Source organism: Lissotriton helveticus, chromosome 8, assembly GCF_964261635.1.
Source record: "Lissotriton helveticus chromosome 8, aLisHel1.1, whole genome shotgun sequence".
Classification (NCBI taxonomy): domain Eukaryota; kingdom Metazoa; phylum Chordata; class Amphibia; order Caudata; family Salamandridae; genus Lissotriton; species Lissotriton helveticus.
This window is the reverse complement of record NC_136069.1, coordinates 1,015,575,254-1,015,596,034: the sequence shown is the minus strand read 5'-3', so window position 1 is coordinate 1,015,596,034 and position 20,781 is coordinate 1,015,575,254. Positions and strand designations below refer to the sequence as shown.

Genomic DNA, 20,781 nt, shown 5'->3' with positions numbered 1-20,781 from the left:
ATCTTTTTTTTTAATTTGAAAGTGGCGGATGGCAGCAGGTGCAGGCAACAGGTCTCAGCGTAGACCAAACGTGGAAGTAAAAATAAAAAAAAACATGTTTCACCTGACTTCGCCTAGTGCCGGGACCAAGCACAACACAGCTAGCCACAGCCAGGGAAACACACTATAGGAAGTAGACTCTGTGAAAGGTCAAAAGCTTCTCGTCGTCCACAGCAGGCAGTCCTCTTTTGCGCAGGACCAACGTGGGAAGGTCTCTGCACATCTCTTGTAGTAGATGCACTTTCCAAGTTGCACTTTCCATATTGTGCCCCATGTGGAAATAGGCAGGTCACTGTGATCTGTTCAGGTGTGGGCACAAACCTCAGGGGCACTCACCGATGCTTATAGGGGGTCCAAACAGCCTTCAGTGCTCAAAATAAAGTTAATAGTGCAGTTTGATTGTGTCACTGGCTCCGTTAAAGCACTACCTCAAATACTGATACAGTTGGTGCCCTCTACAGTATAAACACTGTTAGTCTCTGTTGAGGTGAATTCCAGCTCCAGATAGATCCGTAGTTTGCCAGTGTTTATTGTCGTTGTCATGCTGGGTTGGCACCAAACAGGTGTTTGAATATTCAGGGCAAGCAGGTTAACTTAAATTCATGGAAGGAACGTGAAGCGCCCAGAGCAGGCTGTCCAGTTGGTGGAGGACACTGGTGGGGCTGGGATGGGCGTTCTTTTTCTTGATTTTGAAGTAGTTTTACTTGAAGTAGTTTCCAGTATACGTAGTTTGTTTCCTGTTTGAAGTTTCCTCATCTCATGTAGATTTGTAGCCAGTCACTTAGGATCTTTTCTTCCAGATCATCGCCAAAGATACAGGCCTAGATGTATCAAGATTCCATTTTGCGAATCTTAAATAGCGATTTTTAGCGAATCGCTATTTAGAATTCGCAAAATGGAATGTATGTAAAAAATCGCTTTTATTTAGCGATTCCTTTTTATTCCTTATTTGCGAATTCGCATTTTGCGAATTCGCAATTAAGGAATAATTTCCAATGCATTCCTATGGGCCAGGAGGCCCATAGGAATGATTGTGAAGGAATTCTCAAATTGCAAATTCGCAATTTGCTAATCGCAATTTGACAATTATTTCAAGGGTGCAGGGGTGTCTCAAAGACACCCTGCTGCACCCCTGAAATGTACATGTGTGTGCATATGGCGCACATACATGCCCTAAGGGCATGTGTGTGCGTCACATGCCACCCTAAAAAATGTCAATTTGTGCATTTTTAAATGAATTCGTAAATTAACATCAACTACAATTTGGTGTTAATTTGCGAATTCTTAAACATAATTCGCAATGTAAAAATGCTACATACATTGCATTTAAGGAATCGCAAAAATAGCGATTCCTTAAATGCTATAGCAAAATAAGGAATCGCAAATTTTTGCGATTCCTTATTTTGCTAATTTCTCATACATCCCAAAAGATGCAAAATGTCCGTTTACGATTCGTAAAGGCCGAAATTCTGCGAATTTCGGCCTTAACGAATCACAAAAGGCTTGATACATCTAGGCCACAGTGTAGAATCCAAGGAAGACCAAGGGTAGCCGTGAGGTAAACCAAAGTAGAGCTTTATTAACTTAGTTTCAGGTTAGTCACAGGATGGAAGATACAGGATGGTTTTAATCAGTTCAGCTGTTAAGAGGCCCTACCAGGAGCAGCATGCTTGTCGCTCAGCCCTCTCTCTTTGTCATTCACCCCAGCCCACCAGGCGCACCAACATTCTACTCAGCCATCAGGCATTCCAACATTACACACACACACTCATGCATACTGGCTGAGCAGCAGGGAATCTGGGTACAACAAAATATATCAGTACAAAACTTCAATGTGAAATGAAGCACGTGAATACAATCCCTATCTTGCCTGCAAGCAGCAAGACAAAATAAATTGTTGCTCTCAGACAAGCTAATTATTGGGTTACTCAACGTGCCATTTGTGGCTCCATTATGATGTCACTGTTTGTAGTTCTTTTTCCAGGTTTTCCATTGTAATGTAGTTTTTGTTTTACTTGGCTGCTGTTAATAAAGAGCAAGAAAAGACAGCATAAGATGAGCCTCCGGTTTTGACATACAATTCTTTCAGTTTTAATGACCATTTATAAGGTTTGAAATATGCCGTTGAGAACATTAAATAGTCCTAAGAAGACAAGCAGCTTTTTTTGAGAAATAACACAAAAGACTGCATAAGGTCTTCAGTGGCTGCTAAATCTGTTTTACATGTTTTTTTATACAGGCACAAGAACTGCCACACAAGTGTGGGATTCAGTTTAATTTAAAGATATCTCTGATTAGTTTAGGGTTGCAACTACATGGGGGATAATGCAGTAGCTCAGACAACACTTAAAAAAGTGTGCTATACTTCCACTAGAAATTCAACCCTTTGTTAAAGACAGAGCCAGAAACCATTATCAGCTCGAACCCCTCTAGGCCCTTTGTAGCAATGAAAAGTACACCAGTAGATCCTTGTAGGTTCTTTATTAAAACCCCCAGCACAGAGGAATAAGTCATACAGCTATCAAGACACAGAGCTTCTCTAATAACAGCTCTCCAAGAATGCACATACACATATAAACAATTCTGGAACATACTCAATGTTCCACACAATACAGAGATCTTAAAGTGATATACTTACACAGATCTTAAAGTGATATACTACACAATCCCCCTTCTTAAAAAAAAAACTAAAAAAAAACAAAACAAAACACAAAAATAATAATATTAAGTACAATCAAACAACTCCAAACCTTTACGTTTTTTAACAATTCTTCCACTTGAAGTTTTAATGACAGATTCATTAGGCACAAAGTTAGGTACATCCGATTACACTTGTGAACCTTCCTTAACCTGAGAACTATCCCCAGATACAGGAACACCCTCATGAATGTCAACACCAGAAGGTGAATTATCACAAGAGATATCACCATCCTGAGACTCATCCACAGTAATGTCCCACCACCAAGATGACAAATTTTTGCACATCTCTTTATCTTTGTTACTTTGAACATCACCACGGGATACAGGTGCAAGACGACTAGATTACTAAAATGCCATACCTCACCATTTTGTAATAAGGCAGTATTGTTCATAACTTTAACAACCATTCTGGGTTCACTGTACTTACTCTCACCTTTTGTGGTCTTCCTGGCACTCTTAACTCAAACCCATTGACCTTTGCATAAAATGGCCTCTTTAGTTCCATGTTTGGAATCATAATAGATTTTATTCTTTGTCTGTGAATCCATTATGCTCTTCCTAACTTTAGTTAAATCACAATTAGTCATGCCACTTTTATCCATCCAACCCGGATTGATCTTAGAATGTGGAATTCTACCTCTCATTAATGATAAGGGACTTTGATTTGTTGAGCCATGAATGGTACTCCTATAAGCCCACAGCAATTTCTTCAATTCAACATCCCATGATAAGTTACCCTTATTTGCCAACTGCAGTACTCCTTTAATACTACGGTTGGCTCTTTCCACAATACCGTTCCCGCTAGGATGGTAAAGAGCAGTAAACCTTTGGTGTATACCTGAAGCTAATAAATAGTTTTTCATCTCCATGGATTTAAATTGCACACTATTGTCTGATAATATATACTTAGGAAAGCCTTCCCTTAAGAAAATCTCATCTAGAAAAGTAATGACAGTTTTAGTATAAATCACATTTATTACACTGATCTCTAACCATCTTGAAAATGTGTCAATTAAGACTAGGATGTACTTCTGAACCCCATCTTGCCAAGTGACAGGACCAATAAAATCAATAGCTACAACCTCCCAAGGAAATTTAGGACAATCAGGAGGAGCTAATGGTGGATTAAAAGTTTTAAAGGTTTTATCAGAGACTTCACACTGTACACATGATCTCACACATCTTTCAACCTCTACATCCATCGTAGGCCACCAATAAAGTTCTTTAATACAAAGTTTTGTGCGAGTAATCCCTGAATGTCCTTCATGACAAAGATCAATGATTTTTTTTCTTAAGTCCTTAGGTGGCATGATTCTATCACCTCGTACAACTAACATATTGGACATACTAAGTTCATCTCGAACTTCCCAAAAACCTATTAAATCATCATTGATGATTTTCTTGTCCATGCCATTCCAACATTTGACAATCAATTGTTTCAAAACAAGTAAAACTTGGTCATTGTTTTCCGCTTCGAGCCATTCGTCTTGCGTAAAACTACCTTGAGTTTTATCGAAAGAAATATGTGCAATAGAAAAATCATTCCATTGATTTTTATCTAACTCAATTAGCGGTAATGACATTTGGCTTAAAAAATCAGCCGTGAAGTTTCTTGTGCCTGGCACATATTGCACCTCATACATAAAGTCTTGCAGCCTCATGGACAACCTTGCTATCCTTACTGTGGCATTGGTAAGACCATCCGTTGTAAGTAACTTCGTTAGAGGTTTATGATCACAGCGAACAATAAACTTCCTTCCCCACAAAAACTTCCTGAAATGCTCTAAAGCCCACACCACAGCAAGGGTCTCCCTTTCAACAACTGTATAAAGTTCTTCTGTGGGAGAAAGGGACCGAGAAGCAAACGCTATGATGACCTCTTTGTTGTTCTCATTGATTTGGGTAAGGACACTACTCAACCCCTTGCTACTGGCATCAGTTGTGACTTTAGTATCAGCATTAGGATCAAAACCTTGCAAACTAGGAGCCTGTGAAATCGCCTTTTTAATTTCATCAAACGATCTCTGGCACAGTTCACACCAATTAAATTGTACCTTGTTCTTAAGTAGAGACCTCATAATATGTTTTTTTTCAGAAAATATATCTACAAACCTTGCATAAAACTCAGCAAGTCCTAGAAATGATCTAATATCTTCTTTAGATTTAGGTGCAGGAGCATCTCTAATTGCACTCACCAAACTAGACGTTGGCCTTATACCAGATGAGCTAACTTCATGCCCAGGTAAGTAACACTCTTCTCCGCAAACTTACACTTGGAAGGTTCTGCTGTAAGTCCCTTATTATGCAAAATACCCATTACCTTCCTCAAATGCTCCTCATGTATCTTCTTGTTTGGGCCCATAATAAGGATGTCGTCCTGAAAAAATAATACGCCTTGCATATCACCAAATAACTCATGCATAACCTTTGAAAAATGGCCGCAGCGGACGCTAACCCAAACGGCATGCGGCAAAATTGAAAACACCCAAAAGGAGTGCAAAAGGAAGTAAGGTGTTTACTCATAGGCTGCAAGGAAATTTGATGATACGCACAAGACAAATCGATAGTTGAAAACCATTTAGCCCCTTTGGTCAAGGTAAGCATCTCATCGATCCTAGGAAGAGGAAAGCAATCAACAATTATATTATCATTCAAATACCTTAAATCTATGCACATGCGGATTTTGCCATTTGGGCGTCTGGCGATAACGATCGGAGAAATCCAATAAGACGCCTCTACAGGTTCAATTATTCCAGCATCTAACAATTTATCAATCTCTCTCTTTACTTCATCACGAACGATGAGTGGAATGTGACAAACCTTATGTACCTTTGGAATAGCGCTAGGTTTGAGTCTAATTTTGTGTGAAAAGCCTTGGAGATTCCCAATACTTCCATTGAAGACTTCTGGAAATTCTTTCAAAACCCAACTCTTTGTGCTTTCAGATTCACACATGACTAACACCTGTTCTGGGCTTTTAGGATTAAGAATTATGTCAAGTGAGCGTTGATCCTTCCAACCCAAAACAGATAGTCCATCTTTAGCTACATACAGTTTACATACAGCTCTTCTACCTTTAAATTCAAACATTAAGGATCTAAATCCTAACATTTCAATTTTTTGTCCAGTGAAACTAGCAGGAATTACATCTGCAGGTTTAAGTTGCAGCCCAATTTCCCTTGTAAATTGAGTAGCATCTATCTGAAAGTTCTGCTTTTTTAACTAATGTGATAATGTCTTTGAGACATGCATCCCCTTCTATCCACAACTTGTCTTGGACATTCTTATTCTTACTACACATCACAACTTGATCCCTAATCATATCATCATGCAGGGGTCCAAACTTGCACTTGATGGCCAAATTCTTTAGAACAGAGATATAATCCTCAATGGTCTCATTTGTATTTTGTTTACGCTTATAGAAGGTGTGTCTAGAAACTGCAACACATACAATTGGGGAATAATGGTCATCAAGATCAGCTATAGCACACTTAAATACATCCAGATCTACACTTCTTTCAATCTTTTGCATCTGTAAATACACTCTAAGACCTTCAGGTCCTAAACAACGCAATAACATTCTTTTTTTTCTTTCTGGAGACATAATACTGCCATTATCCTCTAGAGTGGCAATATAATTCAAAAAATATTCTTTCCAATCCAACCATTTGATATTAGGTTCACCTGGATTAACTAAAAATTATTTTGGATCACTCAATGTAATAATCATGTTACTCTGTGAAGAAGAAGCTGTCATAATACTTGTGGAAGCTGTTCTTGATTCTCCATCCATTTCTTTTTTTTTAACACAAGAACAAATGCATAATAAAAACTTGTAATCTTACTGTATAAGAACGATGAAGTCTGGGAAAGCACAGGATAATTCCTTAAAATTGCTGTTGTTATCATGTGTAAGAATGGTAAATTATAAGCTTTTAAAAGTACAGGTTAACTGCTCGATTTCCTGTTGTTCGCGCTGAATAAAGAAGAAGAAAAAAAATGATTAAAAATGGTTGAATAAAGAAGAAGAAAAAAAATGATTAAAAATGGCCGACACGTTGTGTGCCCCTTGCGTGACCTGTGACGTCAATCAGTTGAATATCTGGTGAAGACAACAACGCGCGCCAGTTGTTACACACGCGCCGGTTGTTTGAAGGGAAACACGCTGTAACGATGGCAGCAAGCTCTCGCTCCATGCTTCTGATTCACAGGCAGCTCCCGGCTCAGATTTTAAAGGTAAACAACGCGCATCCACGATGCTGGCTAACACTTGAGTTCACGGAAACTTGGAAATAAACACAGCTGGATCGCATTTGTCATCTGCATTAAATTTAAAGAAAAAGAAGATTGCTAAAAGGCTGGCCGCTCATTAATTTTGACTGCTTTTAAACAAAGTAATATCGAAATAGATAGCAGTATTAAAAGTCAGAATAAAGAACAACTCACTGATAGAAGGATGTCAGGAGTATTTTTCTTCCATGTAGAGCTGAATAAGCCAGTGCAATTTCTTGAATTTTCCCAGTAGTTTGTTCTTTTGTTGAAAATACAAAGTTCATTTAAATTCCTTATGAAGCTTGCACTGAGGGTTCCTGGTCCTCGTCGCCAAATCAGTGTAGCAATTAAAAGAACAACAGTAGATCCTTGTAGTTAGGGTCTTTATTAAAACCTCCAGCACAGAGGAATAAGTCATACAGCTATCAAGACACTGAGCTTCTCTAATAACAGCTCTCTAAGAATGCACATACACATATAAACAATTCTGGAACATACCCAATGTTCCACACAATACAGAGATCTTAAAGTGATATACTTACACAGATCTTAAAGTGATATACTACACCCTTCTCTTGTTAGATGTTATTGGTTGTTAAAGCCACTCTGTCCCACAGCATGTCAATGTAACTGGGAGGGCAGGGAGTGTTCAGGATAAAGGCAGGTAAATTAGACAGCAGAGACATATCTCATGATACAAATATATTATAGACATGCATCTTAAACAGCAAAGCTATCACTTAAGCTATAAAGATATTGGAGTTATGTGAACTAGGCAGAAGAGTTATCTTCCCGATTATAGAGAAGTTACAATTGTGTATTTCTGACATAAGAATCAGAGTTATAGTTAAACTGATGTTTTAAATGCACACCTATAGTAGTACTTACAATGGTGCTATTTTTAGGTCTGGAGTTAGCCAATACTTTTTGATTTTACTAAAATGATATACATATAATCTAATTACTTATACAGTCTTTCAGCCAACCCTCTTTATCCATTGTTTTTGTGTCATTCACATTCTTCTTCCAACCACTACAGCATGTGGCAATGGGTCAGTCCACTTCAGCCAATGGCTAACCTCACTGTGAGTGATGGCGTTCTGCCCTTTTACAAGAAGTACATCCAGATACAAAGCATTTTTTTTAAAGAGCAAGGACTACCGTGATAATGTGCGCTTTTTGAGACAAAACATTTATCATGTTTTTGTCATTTTCTTTTTTAGGTTCACAAGTGGCTGACAGATTCCCAAACGATAAAGTTTTGCAAAAACCATGACAAAACAAAACAAGCACTGACAAAGTCAAAGATTGGCAGCTAGGGCTGGACCCAATACTTTGCCAATGCTTGTTCCTGTTGTGCTGTTGAGGAGATAATTTGGGGTAATTTGTCAGATGTAACTTCTTTATCTTCTGCATCAGATTTCCAGTTAAACTAAGACTTAACCAAAATATTTTTTATTCTAGGAAGAAAAAGCTGAAGGATTCATTAGTTTACCTGAATTCAAAATTGACCGGGCCAGCGAATGTCGAAAAAAATAGTAAGTGCATTGATAACTATGTATTGATGACATTCATTTTGATTGTATCGGTTATTTATTAACTGTATCAGCAATTGATTTGAACTTGAAAGTTGATTTGAACTTGAACTGTTTCAGCAGCACAGCACAAGGTTATGGATGTGCATTAGTTTGTAAAGGTACAACTACATTGTTAATGCATACTAAAGGTTTTAACATGTGACTTTTCCTTCTAAAATGTAATCAACCAGTTAATTGAAGATCCCTATCATGTCTCCAAGTTCGATTATTTGAAATTCAGTTCCAATTCAAGGCACTTATCTTTAAGTTGTTACTATGAGACCTTTTTTCGCCTTATGGTAGGAATCTGATATGAAATGTTTAATTAAATAAGTAAATTTGATTTGTGAGGAAGGGAAGATACAACATGAATCCCAAAAAATATTCGGGGCTCTTTAATTTACATTTATGAGTAATTTACACATGTAATTTACTTTTACACTTTTGATTAAATGAACTACTTTTGGCTATTCACAGTGTAAAGTTAATCAAAATGTAGACTTACTAGTCTCCTCACCATGACAAGGGGTGAAGCCAACTTTATGAGTGTTAGTTACTATTGCAAAAAATGAAACATTAGTAAGTTCTGCACCACACATAGCTAACCACAGCTATTGCAACACCCTCCCATAGTAAATAATGGAGGGGGGGCTTTAAAATAAACTTCAAAGGAGATAATGTTGAATTAAATTGCATTAATTTAATATAGTTAAAAATGTAAATAAATAGAATTTTTTAACAAATATAATTTAATAATAAAATATAAAAAAGTACATATTTATTATTTTATTATAACGTTTGAATAACCTTTTTGAATTAATAAATGAATGTAGCAAAATTTGTAGTAAAATATATGTAAATTACTTGTAACTTATTCTACACTCCACATTTAATAATTATTGATTCATAATAAAAGAAATTTTTTTCCATAAGGTGGGAAATTATGTTTTCTGCCTAAACATTATGAAAAAAAAACTAATTTATTTACTGTAATTTAATGAATTAAATACTTAAGCAAAGCTTTGTTAATATGCTGCCACTTTTTTCTATATTGTCATTAATATTTAGCATACACATATTGTTATAATTTTTTGGGGAGCTAAATTAGCAAAAATATGCTTATGGTAAAAATTAGTGTACATTCATTTTAAGTAATAATTTTAAATGTAAAATAAATTTATAAATGCTACAACACTAGTAATTTTGAATAAAATCTTAAAATATATATATATATATATATATATATATTTATATATATATATATATGTATATATATATATATATAGATCTCGTTTGGGGGCTTCCCCAAAGGGAAATTTTCCTTCGTGCACTCCCAGGCTACCAAGAATGATTAAACCAAAATCTGTGGTTAATACGATTTATTAACAGCAAGTCAGCAGTATATCCTAACGTGTTTCAGTCTCACCAGAGACCTTGCTCACAGGACTGTTAGCGAACCACAGACAATTGTTTTGTAAGAATTAAATAAAGTGCAGAAAAAACACACAATGTGACATCATTTCCTGTTTCAGGCACAGGGATTGTGGGATATGTAGTTTTTCTAATATCAAGCATGATAGTAACCCTACTCTTTGCTTGTGTGAGTGTTTAACACTCACACAAGCAAAGAGTAGGGTCACCTCGGAAGGCATACAGATTTGTTTCTTCCCGCATGTTTTTATCATTTTGTAATCTGGGGCATCATCATATTCAATGGGTGCTACATGGGACCCCCCCCAACGCCCATGGAATGCCTCCCAGGAGCAGAGTAGGGTGATGAAGCAATTTGCGCCAAAGTCGCCTTACTCATGAATTCTGAATGGTTGTATGGCACAACTACGCATTCTTTTTCCACACGTTTCTTAATAACACATGCGGAAGAACGAATGCATCTGAACCATGCATTCAATTTATAATGCAAATCATAACAACGACTTGCCTTAGGGGGGGTACTAGACTTTGGAATAGTATATATCACTATTCCAACTCCAGTCACAGTAACAGTAGGGACTTTAAAGTCCAGCGCCCTTGACCTAAAGCATGTCGTTGTTATGACTTGCATTGTAAATGTAATGCGCGGTTCAGACGCATTCGCTATTCCACCCGCGTTGCAAAGGCAATCGATTGTTCGGCAGTCATTGTATTTGCTATTTCCCTTTCTGAAGCCTCTCAAAGCCATGCATGGCGGCTTTGCGTGGCTTCATAAATCTTTATGAGAGCTCTGTGTCGTGCATGCTCCACTTTACGGGGTGTAAAAGTGATGCAGGGCTCTCATAAATAAGCCTCATTGTGACTAGAAATGTGCTTACTCTTTTGTGGGTTGGTGCATATTCATCCCTAAACCCCTTCCCAGCCATGTATATACCCCTCCTTAATCTTCCTAAATCCCTTCCATTTGGTAGTAAGTATGCCCCTGTTTCCAGCCACTCCCCTTGTTCTTAGATGTGAGGATATTCCTAGAAAAGATAGCAGAAGTGGAGGAGAAGATTTACACTGTAATGTTTGTGAAAGCACTGTGTAGTATTTTAGAAGTACTATTCTACTACTACTAAAAGTACTACAAAATGCTAATACTTATTTTTATTGACACAGGTTTCATCATTATCGGTTACATTTATTAAACATTTCATTCCTTCCTGCTTTAAAGTCTTGAAATGCAGTGCTAGTGAGTGTGTGTGTTTTGTGAGTGTGTGTGTGTGTGTGTGTGTGTGGACATGCATGCATTTGTGTGTAATTACTACATACTTGAAAATGGCAGCATGTTTGGTTCAGGTTTGTCTCAGCCTGCAGTAAATTAAACATAGTGTCTCCTGATGATTTTCTCTGCAACTTCACAGTAAGTGCTATTTTACAGCTTACCTTAAAGATATGTATTCTTTACCAAAGTTGTCAGCCTAGGTAAGCAAGTTTGATGAGATAAGAGTTGCAACATAACAAACATGAAACCCGGAAGTGAACTCAAATAATAGACACATATACAATAAAGACACAGCACAATTATTCAGGATCAAAATAGGGTGCCACTGATTTCTTCAAGTGTGTTCTTGGAGAGGTCCGTGACAGATAATAAAGATACTGGGGAGAATTCCAAAGACATCAGTTGACTGCACCATGACACCAAAATGGCATTTACTTCTGTCAAAAAAATGTATAAGAATCAAGCATATAAAAACCCACAAACACTTAAGGTGAGCATGGATGCCTGTTAACATTGTTCGGTGGGTTTTGTAGTGTATAGAAAAACATTTGTGCAATTTCAATGACCTATGACGGCACAAACTATTACATAATTCATGGGAGAGAGAATATCCAATATTTTATACCATGAGACAGTAAATTGACTCATTATACCCCAGTCATCCATTATCCCCATTTAAAAACTTCCAAACCAATTTCGGAACGAAAACCCAGAAAAAAAGTTCTGGTATAGCCCAACGTCATGCACCCCAGCGAGGAGACAATGTAAAGTATTATGTAAACACTGGAATGGAGAAAGGGCTAGAGCCTGTTCCCCACAGCTGAAGAGACCTAAGGCCATAAGCTGCACACCTGGTTTCCTCGAATATAGCATGATTAAGGCAGAATTTATTGGATCCAGTTTGGCAAGAGTACATTGACCGTTCCATCTCTGCCTCTTCCAGGAAACCTGGTTACTGGAACCACCATTCAAGTTAGCTTACAAAACCTTTTAAATCAATGCAGTAGCCTTGTCAAATGGTAGACCATCAGGAAGGTTGGCCTTATGAATACAAATCTCTGTAAATGCTACCCATAGATTCACCAGATATTTTGGGGGTAAGTTTAAGAACACACAATGAAACCCTAGTACACCAACTTAATGTGTATATAAGACCTCAAGGGACTAATGTAGAGTCGCCAGTGGTGGAAAAACTAGACAGTGCTCTCAGCACCATAAGCTACATAGATACAATTATTGTAGGTGGCTATTTTAATTGCACATATGAGCCTTTAAGCTACATAGATCTGATCTTGGAGGAAGAGGATACAGCAAGATGCATTTCCTCTTTAGATGTTGGCCCACCGATACCATGCAGAGTAACCGTCATGCAATTGGCACATTTTGCGTCAGAACATGGATTGAAAGCATGTAACGGTAGAATGGATTCTGACGGTCACAGCTCATTCACATTCAAAAGAGGTATTGCTCATTTCAAGATCAATTACATATTATTTAGTCCAGCAACCTGGTAAAGGCAACTAGACTTTTAAACAGAGAGCTGGGAAGATAGCAATCACTTCCCATTAAGGTTATCGATGTCAAGGTTGACCTCCGAGATACAGACACTGGATAGGGGTCGCTAACAGATACGACCAACTACTTGAAACAACCACAGGTCAATTAAGTGGCCGTCTATAGTGAATAATCTGGAGACTATGGCTAACATCTATAATTCTTTTTCTGATGCAGTGAGTCCATTTATCGATTATCCTTCTTCTGAAATTCCTATCCTAGAAATCCACTGCTCCCAGGTTGTGAAATAAAAATTATACCTAACTACTTTGCCTCCAGAGAATGAAGGACAGGATCTTCTAGGCACTCCTCATGTAGCCCTTGGCACACAAAGGATTGGCAAGTGGACAAGAAGTCACCACTGAATGCTTAAAAGACATAGAGCTAAAATGCTGTATGAGAGGCCAGGACCCATTATAAAAAAGCATTAGCTATAGACAAAAGAAGTTGGGAAGAGGAAAATTGGAACAATATGATCCATATTGTAAAATACAAAGATGCAGCTACCTTTTGGATAAATGGTTGCGCATTGTTGCAAAGACTCATCAACTCACAGTGAGCATTATTTAGACCCAGGTACCTGCACCCAACATTTGTGATCCTTATTCAGAGCCCATTGAGCATTCTTAAGAACAACAAGGGCTTTTTAATGACTACTTGAACAGTGGTAGAGAATACATAGCTCTATCTAGTTTAGAAAAAACAAGGAGGCTACAGAAGCCACTAGGCAGGGGAAAGCTCCAGGATTGGACAAAATCCAAAGGGACTTATTTAGGCATGATAAAGACATATGTGCACCCTATTTCAATCTGCTCTGCAATGCAGTGGCCTCGGGAGCTCCGGTCCCTTCAAAATGGAGACGGGCCGTAATCTTTCTAATTTATAGAAAGGAACCCGGCAGGAGCCTGGCAACTACAGACCGATAAGTCTTATAGCCATCATACAATAAATATATGCCAGACAGGTCTTGAAAAAATTTAATGATTGAATGGATGAAAGTAACATCTTGACAGTCTATCTAGCAGGGTTTAGGGCAAGTTTCAGTAGAGTGGATCAGGTTTTCTACCTATTATGTTATGTTATGTTATATCCATTTGTAACGCGCTCGGATACTCGTGAGTGTCCCGGCGCGGAGCCAGAGGAGAACAGGGAGGAGCAATCAGACAAAGAGGTGAGTCTTGATTTTTCTTTTGAACACAGTTGGGTCCCGAATGGACCGCAAAGCAAGCAGGAGGGCATTCCAGGCTGCACTTGCCTTCACCACAAAAGAGCTACCACCCACCCTCTGGAGCTTAAAGCGCAGAATCCGAGCCAAGCGCAAGGACATAGATCAGAGCGCACACGAAGGAAGGTAAAAAGAAAAGCATCTCTGAAGATACCAGCACCAAAGATTTAAACTTGACCCTGTCAGTGACAGGCAACCAGTGAAGAGAGCGCAACTGGAGAGCCACACTGTTCCTTGTCGAAATGCCCAATAACCATCTGGCCGCCGCGTTTTGGACCACCTGGAGTTTTTTAAACAGGTAGCCTGGGGCGCCAGCATAGAGGGCATTGGCATAATCCAAGCGTGATAGAATCAGAGCGCATGTGACAGTTTCTCTAGCTGCTTGCGGGAGGAGTGGAAAGAAATTCCTCAGAGTCTTGAGGAGGCCGAAACAGCATCTGGTCAGTTTCTTAGCATGTGTCATAGAAGAGAGACTCTCATCAAACCACACTCCCAGGTTTTTAGCGCGCTGTCCCGAAGAGAGGGGAAGAGGAGAATCGGGAGGCCACAGCTGCTCACGAAAGTCAGCTGGAAACTTGCCATAGAGCAAAATCTCGGATTTTTGTTCATTGCACTTGAGTTGTGCATCGGCCAGCTATTTAAAGATGGAAACTAAGCACTGTTGCTCCGCTGAGATGGAATAGGATGTTTTGTCCCAGGTAAACAACAGCTGCGTGTCATCTGCATAGGCCAGCACCTTAGCCCCGAGTTCCTCTGCCAGATATATCAATGGCGTAACATAAATGTTAAAGAGGAGCGGGCTAAGGGAAGAGCCCTGCGGGACACCAGTAGTAACCAGCTGAGGGGAGGAGGAGCAAGGAGGGAGACAAATCTACCCTCTCCTCTAGGAGAGACCTAAGCCAACCCCAAACTGCTTCAGATACATCAATCTCTGCAAGACGGGCCAAGAGAAGAGCATGTGGAACTGTATCAAATGCCGCCGAGAGGTTCAGCAAAATTAATGCTGCCCTCCCGCCAGTGTCAAGGCACTCCCGGATAGCCTCAACCACCTCTGCTAAAACAGTCTCAGTGCTGTGGGAGGCCCGGAACCATGATTGAGCTGGGTGCAAAAGTGCCTCAGACTAAACATATTCTGTGAGTTGTTTATTGACCACCTTCTCACAGACCTAGGCAACAGCCGGGAGGACTTAATGTCCTCTGGAAGTACATTATGTTGAGGGGAGGGCATCTGTATGTCCCATTTATTAATCTAAAGGTGGCGTTTGACCTTGTCCCAAGAGGTCTTCTAGGGCCTGCTAAAAAGCTAAGGGGTATCTGATGAGCTTCTGTTCCATATAATTAGACTGCACCAGGATAAATATGCTAAAATCCGCTAGGGCCTGCATGGTGAACTTACGGAATCCATCCCTATAAAAAGAGGAGTGGGACAAGGATGCATGCTTGCACCCACTCTGTTCTCACTCTGTGTCAATGATGTTGTAAAGCTTTTGCAGGACTGTACCCATGATTCTCCAAAGTTCTGTGGGGCCTCAGTTCCTTCATTACTTTTTGCAGAGAATATTATCCTTCTGTCACAGACTTCAAGGGGCTTACAAAAGCTACTCAACAGTTTTAACAAATATTGTATAGCTAAAGGTTTAGAAATAAACTCTAGCAAAACAAAATATATGGCAATTGACCTCATAAGAACTTTAGAAAAAAACATTTCAGTACTGCAGCAAAAACTAGGGCATGTAAGCAATTTTAGCTAATTGGGTATAATGCTGGACTCCAGACTATCATGCCTCCCACACATAAATAGTTCCTGTAGTTCAATGGCTATTATCAAAAAGCACCAAGCGACTTTATCCAAAGTGATCTCGCCGGCCTTGAGGTCTACAACTACAAGGCCAAAGCAGCAGCACTTTATGGAGCTGAGTTGTGTGGTGTAGACAACCTTAACCACCTCACATTAAACGAGAACCAGTTCATAAGAGGTTATTATGCCTCACCATGTCCACATCATTGATTCCCGCCTGTCAGGATATTGATATCAAAATAATTGAGCATGTTGCTGTTTTGAGACCTATGCTCTATCAGATGTGACTATGGGTTGCGCAGGAACTTGCACATTATACAGAGGGACTAAGGGAACTGCTGGGACATGATAGTCACACTACCTTCCCCTGCTTCCGTCATGTCCAGTATTGGTTTGGAAAGGTTGATTTCAACTCTTTCTGGAGTGCTACGCAAACACTAACTGTACACTCAATAAAAACTTGAAGCTTCGGAGTATGTTTTGAATACTCTTCATCAGAACCCTAGATTGGAAATGTCAACTATACAATTTCTTACAATTAAACCAAACCCAAATTTTGAAAAGTATTTAGATATTGTGCAACCCCACTTGGCAAAAACACTGTATATGAAATTTCATTTTGATATTCTTCAAAGCAAAGTCTTTACGGCAAGGTGGAAATTGGCCAAAATAGTTAATAAACAGACCAACTGCACTTTATGTACTCTGGACCTTATAGAAAACCTTGCACATATTTTATTCTTCTGCCCGGCATATGCCAATTTTAGAAGAAAATGGATTCAATGGTTTGCAGTAACATATATGTAAAGGCACGGAGAGTTTTAAAATATGACACAACTTATTTTTTAGCTAAAGTAGATACTAGCTGTAGGATTTGTACAGAAAAAGAGGGAACTGAAATTTTAAACTAGATGGGGTTATTTTTAAGCTACTGTTTTTTTTGGGGGGGAATTATTTTTAATGGCATTTTTAAAACAGTGCGATACAGTGTCATGTAGAAACACAAAATAGTTTAGGCACAGTAGTTTGTCAACAGAAACCAGCAGAATTACATAATCAACACATGAGCATCTCTGACTATCAATCAGAACATGGGTTGGCAACAAAGATCGAAGTTTCAAAGCACTATTCCGAATCAGAGCTAGAGCTATCAGTATCAGAAGGTGGGTCGCAGATGTTTCCCCTGTACTTATTCCACGCCCCCCAAATCCTATTCCATTTCTTGGGACAACCTCTATTTCGAAACGCTGCCCGTTCTGCAATCATCGCAGCGTCCATATCTTACTTCCAGGCCGATATTGATGGCGACATCCCCCCACCCCACTTCTGTGCTATATTTCTTTTTGCTACCATCATACCTAGTGTCATCCAGCTCTGCCCATACCGTGTGAGGTCATTGGGTTCCCATATGTTTAGAAGGCAATGCCTGGGGTCAGGCAGTATGGAGAGTTCCTCTGACTGAGACATGGTGCGCATCACCTGAACCCAGTAGTGTGCAATTCGGGGGCAATCCCATATCGTGTGGTAAAAGCTACCTATTTCCCCACATCCCCGCAGGCAGTATGGGTGTGAAATCCTTTTCATCTTATGCAGTGCGTCCCTAGTGTAGTATGATCTGTGAAGTATACATAGTTGCACCAGGCGAAAACGTGATGGGACGCCCAATTCCTTCGGAGACGAAGTCGCCTCCTGCCACTCTGAGTCATCAATGTCACCACAGTCGTGTACCCACTTCTCCCGCAGGGCCTCCAGAGGGTCAGGTAAATTGTTTACAAGTTTCCTGTACGTCAGAGATGTTGCCTTTGAAGGCATTATGTCAGTCAGTAGCCTGTCCTCGAGCGGGGACGCCTCCGGGATGGCTGTGCCAGCCTTTAACACTGTCGTCAATGCATGACGTACCTGCATGTATCTGAAACGTTCTGTCAGCGCCAGATCATATTGTTGTTGTAGCGTCTCAAAAGGTAGCACCTGCCCCTTCTGCCATAGATCGCAATGGTCGAGATGCCGATAGCATCCCAGCGGTCGAAGCCTTTGGAGTGTCTCAGTTTTCCCGGCTGTTTTACGTCCCACAACGGGGTCAACTGTGTCAGTACTCCCTGCCATTTCAACCTGCTCAGCGCCGCGTGCCACACGGTGAGCGTGTGATGTAGTGGGCCGAACTTCGCGGCGAGTAATGATTTATCATACAGGGGGGCCAGCATTCCAGAGAATCCCAACTGTGCCCTGTCTGCCTTTAGAGCTGGTTCAGACTGGGGGAGATGAAGCCATTGGTTATTGATCTTCAACTGTGACGCCCAGTAGTAAAGGTTGACGTCAGGGAGCGCTATGCCCCCGTCGTACCAGCCGCGCGTGAGCTTGGCTTGCGCTATACGTGCAGGCTTAGTACCCCATAGCAGCACCGAGACTTGCGCTGCGATGGTTTTGAAGTACGCGGGAGGGACAGGGTAGAGTGTATTTTCTAAAACGTAGAGGAAGCGGGGTAGGGCCATCATTTTGAACAGGGCCGCCTTACCTAGCAGTGTCAGTGGTAGTGATTCCCAGTGTCGGATGTCACGTTTGAAGCGATCAAGAGGGGGCTGCAGGTTGTGCGTGTGGAAAACGGCAGGGTCAGCTGTGATGTGTATCCCTAAGTATTTAAACCCCGTAGCTGAAGTCCGCAACGGGCAGGTGTCCGGCAAGCGCGGTGCGGGACCGCGCTGTACGTACATGGTAGATTTGGACCAGTTGATCGAGTAGCCGGAAGCTCGGCCGTATGTACATCTAGAAGGGTGTTAATCGACGGTCTGGGAGAGGTGAGATATAATAGAACATCGTCAGCGTACAGGGATATTCTGTCTTCCCATTCGTCCGTCCATCGGATACCACTGATAGTGGGCTCCCATCTTATCCATTCGGCCAACGGTTCAAGAACCATGGCAAACAGTAATGGGGACAGTGGGCAACCCTGGCGCGTGCCTCTAGACAATGGGAAGTCCGCCGAGATATGGCCATTGGCAGCAACATGCGCCATCGGTCTCGCGTAGAGTAGACGGATCCAGGAGCAGAACTTCGGGCCAAAACCAAAGTGGCGTAGTACTGCAAATAAGAAGGTCCAGTGGACCGTGTCAAACGCCATATGGGCGTCGAGGGACAGTATCACCGCAGGTTCTAATAGATACGTCGCGCGCGCCAGTACACCATGTACTCTTCGCAAATTGAGCGCCGTGTTTCTGCCGGGCATAAAGCCGGACTGGTCTTTATGTATGAGTTTGGGCAAATGGGACGTGAGGCGCTGCGACAACAGTTTCGCGAGTATTTTAGCCTCGGCGTTGATGAGGGAAATCGGGCGGTACGACGCACATTGGTCAGCTGGTTTCCCTGGTTTTAAGATAGCCACAATAGTGGCCGTACGTTGATCTAATGGGAGTTCCCCTGCCTCCAAGCTTTCCGTGAACATGCGCAGCAAATGCGGCGCAAGCGTGTCCGCCTGTTGCTTGTATAAGTCAACTGGTATGCCATTTGGTCCCAGTGCCTTACCCGTCTGCAGGGCTTTTATCGCCAATTGTACCTCGTCGGTCGTTAGGTCTGCGTCCAAGGCCTGAGCCTCTTCCTCGGTCAATGTGGGCATTTTGAGATCTTTAATGTAGGTGTACGCCTCAGCCTCCGATATCGTGGACGCCGACGAGTACACCGTTTCAAGCATGTGTACTATTGTGCTGGGATCTCTAATGGGGTCACCTCCCTCCAACGTTAGTTGTGCTATCCACCTGTCCCGTCAGTCACGTCTGTCCAGCCAAGCCAGTAATTTGCCCGCTTTGTCGCCCACCTCGTAAATTTTGTGTCGTGTGGCGGACAGTTGCAGCTTGACTTCCTCTGTCAGGTGTGTTCTATGACGATATTGTGCTACTCGTAAATTGTGCGCTGTAGCAGGGTTCGGGTCCGTCGCATGCCTTGCCTCTGCCTCAATAACAAAACAGTAAGTGTTCCTAAAGGAATAGTTTAACACTATTTATAATTTTTAACTGGTCACAAAAGTGAACCTGAAATCACAATACTCAGGAGACAAAAGGTATCAAACAAAATGTTTACTTTTTATGTTGATTTTTCAAACCATATACTTTTTTATATTGTATAGGAGTTATTCCACATACGGCAACAGAGAGTTGTACTGCATTTCATTCTGCACATGCAGTACGCCTTTGACACTTTTTACACGTTATATGGGTAATATTTACAAATCAGCCATATATACATTAATTTACAACTTTGTACAATGTTAGTATTCAACAAAAGAACAAACAGTATATACAAAGAGGCGTCAATAGCGTCGACGTTTCGGTCTCATATAGTCATTCCACGAGACCATCATCAGGACGCCCACCTCGTAAATTTTGTGTCGTGTGGCGGACAGTTGCAGCTTGACTTCCTCTGTCAGGTGTGTTCTATGACGATATTGTGCTACTCGTAAATTGTGCGCCGTAGCAGGGTTCGGGTCCGTCGCATGCCTTGCCTCTGCCTCAGCCACCGCCGTTTCTAGCGCTAACAGTTCCGCTCGCCCCTCCCGCTTAAGCGTTGTAATGGAAACTATTGCACGTCCCCTAACCACTGTCTTGTAGGCCTCCCACAGAGTGGCAGCGGAGGACACCGAGCCGGCGTTGTCCCGGAAATAGTGTTTGGTCCCCACCCATAGCTCCCTCTTGATCTTAGAATTGTGGAGGTATGCAGCGCGGATTGGATAGATCCGACGCCGTGTGGGCTGGTGGTGCGAATAGGTAATTAGCAATGGAGAGTGATCTGAGATGCGTCGTGGTCGTATTTCTACCTTGAGCACAGTGCCAGGACCACCCGGTGAGCCAAGAAAATAGTCAAGTCTGGTGAGACTATTATGGACGCTTGAGTGGTAGGTGAACTGGCGGTCCTGGGGGTTGTATTTTCTCCA

At 41.0% G+C, this 20,781-nt stretch overlaps 1 protein-coding gene across 2 annotated transcripts in view; it reads left to right on the top strand.

Moving 5' to 3' along the window:
- The window catches only part of CNKSR2 (connector enhancer of kinase suppressor of Ras 2), a 1,535,139-nt gene that overhangs the window by 1,123,548 nt on the left and 390,810 nt on the right, over positions 1-20,781 (top strand). For both annotated transcript variants that reach the window (XM_078656116.1, XM_078656115.1), the window contains one exon: positions 8,476-8,549. In XM_078656116.1, the coding sequence (XP_078512242.1) occupies positions 8,476-8,549 (74 nt within the window). The remainder of the gene's footprint in view (positions 1-8,475; positions 8,550-20,781) is intronic.